Consider the following 7,500-nt stretch of genomic DNA (forward strand, 5'->3'; position numbering starts at 1 on the left):
TCTCCTGGCTGTACCACCTGCACAGGACAATATTACATTGCATTACTTTACAGTGCAGTACATTACATTACAGTACAACATTACAGTACATTACCGTATACATTACAGTACATTACATTACAGTACACTCCTTCTCCTGGCTTTACCACCTAAATGAAGAGTACATTACATTGCATTACATAATTTACATTACATTACATTACAGTATAGTACAGTGCATTACTTTACAGTGCATTACATTACATTCCTTCTCCTGACTGTATCACCTGGACCGACAACAGTACATTACATTACAACATTACAGTACATTACCGTATACATTACAGTACATTACAGTACATTACACTGCATCACATTACAGTACATTACACTCCTTCTCCTGACTGTACCACCTGGACAGACATTACATTACATTACAGTCAGGGCTCTAAATTAACTTTTTTTCATTACCAGCCAAAATGGCTAGTAGGTGTTATTCTTACACACACACACTCTCACTTATAGGTAAATGTGGCTAGTAAGTTGGTCTTTTCTACCAATCGTTGGCTGATGTTAATTTAGAGCCCTGATTACATTACACTACATTACATTACAGTGCATTACACTAAGCTGTTAGGATGCTTTTATCTGAGGTTTGAGTTCAAAAAAGGTGCTTTTGTACACATTTGTAGTTAGACAAGTGCATAGGATGTTACTCCAGTGAGACTGTCATTCAAGTGTGAAAAAGGATCCCGCACACTGTCCATTCCACCAGCAAGTTAATGGACAATGCACTCAAGATAAAAAAAAAATGTACAATATACATGATGGCCATTCCATATGGAGAGTGTTCCATCGGAGGAGGTTTTATTAAGATATAGGCAGTCCACGACTCCATAACATGGACAGAGTATATAAGGGTCATTGACGATTTTTAGTTACAAACGTAAGGGTGGTGCAAGTAAGGGTTAACGTTCGGCGAGAAGGTCGCTACCGTGGAATAGCAGCACGACAGAGAGAATCTTTAGACCCCGACGCGGAGCGGAGGGGTCTTGTTCTCTCTGAAGTGCTGCTATTCCACAAAGCGACCGACTCGCCGAAAGTTAACCCGCTTATTATATGGATATACTTAAATGATTCACACATGGCGGGGACATTTCTTTAGGCCTATTTAATGTGAAGTCTAGGCTATTATAGTTTTTAATGTCAAAAGATTGTTGCTGCACAAAACAAAACAGTGCCGTTGTTGTGGAACACCGCTAACAGCTAGGTAGCCAGGACAACAGGTGTTGTCTATCACAGCAGCTGATTAGAGTCTTTTTGAAAAGTCGCTTTAGCAGTGAAAAGTCTTGTTGCCATTGACAGCGGTCTGTTATAGACCAACCCGTCCGTTATCGAAAAATAACAGACGTGCGAACGTTGGGGAGCCCCGTTGAAATGAATGGAGCATTCGACCGATGACGTCACAACCATATAATAACAATAGCTAATGCCACTTGTGTATGGATTAAATTGTTTTCTTTCTTTTTCGCTGGTTATCTAAGAATCATATTAATTGCTTATACATGACCAATTATTCATTCATTCATGGCTATTAGCTGTGGTTGTACCACCTGATGTCTGTTACTAAAAAACGTCAATGACCCATTAATATCAAGATGAAGAGCTTTCAGTGCAGGAGATGGACAGTGCACCCAGACATTCTTTAGGTATATAGAGATATGCCAATGTAATGGGTTGCTATGGGCACCTAACATGACCAGGTTCCGGTCTGCCTAAAGGGGCGGGTCATAATACTCACACAATGAATAGAACAGTCCTTAGGTCTGCCTAGGTCTGCCTAAGGGGGGATCCCCCCCCCCTCCCCCTTGCAATAATAGAACCCGGAAACAATGGGCAAATGGAACCTCTCTTTCTCTACTCTCTGGTGACCCTAACTTCATACTCAACATCAATCTGGTGCTCTTTGACCATACGGAACAGCATGTGTTCAAACGGTCCCTCTTTTTTAACAGCAAGTAAACACCTTCTCACATCGTAAACACCAAGTAAATGCCTTCTATAGACGGCACGGTCTCTTTTCAACTGAGTGACTCTACTCTACAGGGTTTCTTTTCAACACGACCAAATAAATGAGAACAGATCCATTGCTTCAATAAAAGTCTGCTCTCTGCTGCAGTTAAGAGTTGACGCGCAAAAACACAAGTATAATACAGATTTAGCTGTAAACACAATGCATGCAATAAGCACACTACAGTACAGTGTTTGTGAAAGACTGTGACAGGGAGAGGAAACGAGGGACACTAGAACGTAGATAAAGAGGGGGAAAGCAAAAATACAAGGGAGGAAAGAGTGCAATGGAGAGAGTGACAGATGGATAGATAGAGAGAAAAGAGACACTAAAATGGAAGAGGGCTGAAGGGGAGGAAAAAGAAAAAGGAGAAAAGAGGAAACGAAAAAGACAGGTCACTCTGGCAAAAGAGAGAAAATGAGAGGAGAGAGAGAGAGACAGAGGGCAATGGAGAGAGTGACAGATGGATAGATAGAGAGAAAAGAGACACTAAAATGGAAGAGGGCTGAAGGGGAGGAAAAAGAAAAAGGAGAAAAGAGGAAACGAAAAAGACAGACAGACACGGGGTGGATAAGGAGCAGAGGTGGACTTTCCATTAGGCAAACCTAGGCAATTACCTAGGGCCCCAACCAAATCTGTCCTCCATAGGGGCCCCCAACTGTCACGCCAGTTGTAGTAAACACACAAAAAGCAGGTTTTGTCACTTGTGCAAGGCAATCAAAGATATACGAAGATACTATGAGACAGAACACATATAATACATATAATGACTTTTGAGGGCCCCATGTTGATATTTCCCCTAGGGCCCCAAAATGGCTAGCTCTGCCCCTGATGAGGAGAATGTGGGGAGGTATGTTTATGGAACAAAAGGCATCATCTTCAGCATCATCTTTTTCCATTATTCTATTCTGAGCAAACGGGAAACGAGAGGGCTTTTTTCTTCTCTAAGCAAGTTTAACGAAATGGCCATGTTTATTTACAATGTTTATTTACAATGTCATAGACAGCATGACGAAGTTCTGTCATGTACTAAAGCTTTTGAAATTACAAATGCGGTTGCCTAAAATCCCAAACCAAGTGCTAGGAGATTCCACCGAGTATGAGGTCTCTCTCTCTCTTACACACTTTACACAAACATAAGCCAAAACGCACAAGCCAAAAATGACTTCGCTAAATCAGATCTGGCAACGTATCAAAGGAGCATCGTCTTTTCCAAAGCCTGAAAAAAAATGCCTTGAAGCTGTTTTTTTCGTTGACACATCTAATCTTCCACATTGTACAGAAGAATTCGTAGGACTTAGAAATGCTAGACGTTTTAAAGGTGGCAGACACAGACTGGGATTCTTATTGACTAGTAATATGGCTGGCCTTTTCGGCAGTGTTGCCAGATTGGGCTGTTTCCCGCCCAATTGGGCTGCTTAGGATGGCTGTGTGCGGGTAAAAATGGCATTTAGCAGAAAAACCCGCCCAATTTTTGCCATAGAAATCAATAGAATTGGGCGGGATTTTGTGCTTCTAGACGGGTTTTGAGCATTTTTGGGGCTGGAAATCATCAGCCTCATCTGGCAACCCTGCTTTTCGGGCCACACAGAGCGGCTTGCAAGGGCCACTGAGGTGAACAGCAGCCTCAGGCAACAGTCTGTGATTCTGGCTCAAGGATGTTGGTATTGCATTCAGTCAATTTACACCCCTCCTTTCTGCTCTTTGTGTTGATATTAGAGGTGCTCCGATCACCATTTTTTGGCCCGATCACCGATACCGATCACCAAAAATCTTTATCTGCCGATCACCGATCATTGCCGATCACAGAAATTATTTCCTATTTTTTTAATAGCCTATTAATTATCATTTCTGAATACCATTTCTGCCCATAAACCAATCAATCTTAATTTGCACATGTCGCTTTCACAATGTAGGCCTATTATTAGGCTATTATTATTATTATCATTATTATTATTAGGCTATTATTATTATTATTATCTTGCAGCTCTTTCAGAGTATTTGGTAATATAGCCTACAAGTAAGTCTACAGTATTAATCAATTTATAAGTTATTGCATATAATTACTAAACTATTTAAGATTGAATTGAAACTGAAACATTACATCGATTTATAAGTTATTGCATATAATTACTAAACTATTTAAGATTGAATTGAAGCTCAGGCACCTGGATCTCAGTCTCTCGTCTTCTGCATACGAGAAAAAACCCTGTCGCTTTAAATGAGCAGCCTCGTGAGGAGAGCCCCTCCCCTCTCTGTCACTCACTGTCCACAGCAGTGCTCCGCGACCGTTCTGAGTCTGAGCTCTCTCCCTCTCCCCTCACCTGTCGCCGTTTGGCGTTTCAGCGACTATCAAACTAATCGACTGACTGTCAATTACAACTTTGAAAACAATAACGTTGGCATGCTTGTGCGGACAACGTGAACTTGTCGCGTGCTGACCGAGGCAACTACACAGGTTATAACATAACATGGCTAACTGGCGAGAAGTAGCCTAGTCTATCGCAAATTGCATTGTGACTGAAACACATTCTACACAAAACAAGAAAAAAAAACTTCACTTGAAAAACAGGCAACACGCACAACACAGCGTGTCTGCGAGGAAAGCTCTTTCTCTGTAACACTGTCATAGATTGTAGAATTCCCTGCACAGACTCATTGAGTTTCACCGTCCACTCTCCCTCTGCACTGTTTGGTGTTGCAGCGACTACAAACTAATGACCTGGCTGTGCATTAGGCTACAACTTTGAAAACAATACCGTTGATGATTGTTTTGGAAACGTTTAGTTGTTGCGTGCTGACAGGCTGTAACTCAAAATAGCGAACATGGCGAGACTGACACTTCATTCGCAAGTTACAAGCGTCATGTAAACGGCGCATGGATCGGAAAATCAGATCATTGTTGATGCAAATATGATTATAAATGGTGAAAATGAAGGAGGGAATTCCAAAAAGTTAAAGACAAGTAAAGATGCCTTATTTTGGTGCAGCAGCTGTGCAGAGCCAGCACCTAGGCTACATGCAGGCAGCGCCAGGTGTAAAGGCAAAATGGTTGCGTGAGGAATTTAATATCTCTGGATCGGTTTTTTGATCGGCATGTTTTTCCGATCACCGATCAGGCTATTTTTGGCCATTATCTGCCGATCATGATCGGCTGCCGAGCAATCGGAGCACCTCTAGTTGATATGTTGTTTGGCTGGTACCTTAAGGCTCAGTCCAAACCACTTTGTTGCTTTTCCCCCTTGGCACGGCCAAGGCAGAACACAAATATCAAGGTTTTCCTAAACCTTTGAGGGGGGGGGAGTTCAACATTCTACAGAAGAATGTGTTCCAAAACAATATGACATTCTGAAATTTCACATTCACAACACATTCCACCGTCTTTGTATTCTGCAGAAAGTTTATGTTTGTTGTACTGTACGCTGTACAGTATTGCTTTACCTTCAAAACGTCCTCACGACCCCACAATGTAAGTACCAGATTTAGCAAATTTGACAAATAATAATCACATTGAGTATTGTTAGTAAGTAATTTGTTGAACTTGACATGTATTGAGCAAAATTAGCTAGAGCTTGATCAAAACAAGAACAGAGAAGTAGTAAGGAGTAAATTGGACAAAATATCGATTCACCATTGATGACACCATTTATACTATTCAATGTTAACCATGTTCTCGTAATACCACGATGGTGCTCACTCATAGTACTACACTACTATGACAGCACACTGGGCCTTTGGCAATACACTACAAATTCGTCATTTCCATTCTGCTAACAGCTAATTTATAACAGGGGCCATGTCTTACTGCAGTGTTTCTCAAAGTGGGGCGGAAGCCCCCCTAGGGGGGCGGATTTTCTGCTTTGCCATTAAGTCAACACATTCACTTTACAATCACAATATAATAATTAATTTATTCACTAATATTTAGAGAACATCATAGGCCATATATGTGTATATTAGGCTCTAATAAACTTTACGAAGGCCTATTTATTTGTATTTTCGTAACCATTTTGTTCGAGGGGGGCGCAGACAGACACCCTTCCTCTGAAGGGGGGAATGGCACGAAAAGTTTGAGAACCACTGTCTTACTGAGTCATGTTATTGTAATACTCCAGAGGGTGCTCACCTGAGCTTGTACTTGAGGGTGTATTTGGTTCGGATGAAGGTCTCCCCCTGCCCCCCCGGGGCCCACTGACACGTCAGGTCCTTCGTGTTCCGTGACCAGCAGGTGAGGTTCACCGGCTTCTCAGGAGGCACTGCAAGCAGACAACACAAACAAAACAAAAATAAATAAATATAAAAATACAAACAAAAACACAAACCTAGAAAAACTCTATGCAGGCCAATTGGCCGGGGGAAAAAAAAGAAGGAAAAAAAAAGCTCTGGACCAGAGGTGGTGAAACACATAATAAAACTCCACGTGTAAACAAGGTCCAAAGTGGTGAACATAAAAACGGCCCCTTGGGTGCCCACTAAAGCCCCCATGAATGTACTGCGCTGCCCTCGCAGCTCCCACTCTGCAGTAGACACAGACACGGACGTGGGGCAGGGGCATGGGGCTCAGGGCTCACCCGCCCGCCCGCCTGCGCTCGCGCTTTCAGCTGTCCCCCTCGTTTAACTTCAGGACCCTTGCCAAGATTCCATTCAACTGCGAAACAAAAGGCAGCGAGGGGAGCGTAAGTGTCAGCGTTAAGATTATGGCCGAGTGTGACGCGCAGGGCTCGACTTCAGAGGAAGTGGAGGCTTAGTGGAGGGAGGGAGGGAGGAGAGGGATGAGCACAGCGTTTCAGACAGACTCATGTAGACCTACGTAGACAGGACTGAGTTTTGAGAAAGAAAAAAAAACTTTGACCGTGTGTGTTTTCAGACACAGCATTTCAGACAGGGTGGTGAAGAACTCCGTAGACATGACTGTTTTTTTTTGTTTGTTTTTTTTACTTTAAGCGTGTGTGTGTGTACACTGTAAAATATTGCAGCCAGTTAAATGTAAAAGAATAAGTTGCCCTGCTGACTTTAGTTTGTAATTTAAGTCAACTTGAGAAAGCCTCGAGTTGAGTTAAGCCTCGAGTGGAGTTAACTTACAAACTTAAGGTCACAGAGCAATTTACTTTTTTACGTTTAATTGGTTGCAATGTTTTACAGCATATAAAGGGATGTAAAACGGTAAAACGGTATTTTTGTGTGTACAGTAAGGTAGTGGTTGAGGGAGCTGAAAACAGTGTATATTTTTCCTGTCTTCAGACAGATTTATGAAAGTATTTTCTGTGCTTTTTAAAAAATGTTTTGGTTTAACAATCCCAGTTAACACCAAGTGTTAAAGCGCCATAAACGGCTGTGGCTTAAGCTCAGTGCATGCTCATTTCATGGTAATCCTACACACACACACACACACACACACACACACACACACACACACACACACACACACACACACACACACACACACACAC

General features: G+C 42.1%; 1 protein-coding gene across 1 annotated transcript in view; it reads right to left on the bottom strand.

Moving 5' to 3' along the window:
- Positions 1-7,500, bottom strand: part of crlf1a (cytokine receptor-like factor 1a) — a 39,542-nt gene that overhangs the window by 21,737 nt on the left and 10,305 nt on the right. Inside the window, exon 3 of the mRNA XM_063219734.1 lies at positions 6,177-6,306. Coding sequence (XP_063075804.1) covers positions 6,177-6,306 — 130 coding nt within the window. The remainder of the gene's footprint in view (positions 1-6,176; positions 6,307-7,500) is intronic.

This window comes from Engraulis encrasicolus, chromosome 16, assembly GCF_034702125.1.
Source record: "Engraulis encrasicolus isolate BLACKSEA-1 chromosome 16, IST_EnEncr_1.0, whole genome shotgun sequence".
Taxonomy (NCBI): Eukaryota; Metazoa; Chordata; class Actinopteri; order Clupeiformes; family Engraulidae; genus Engraulis; species Engraulis encrasicolus.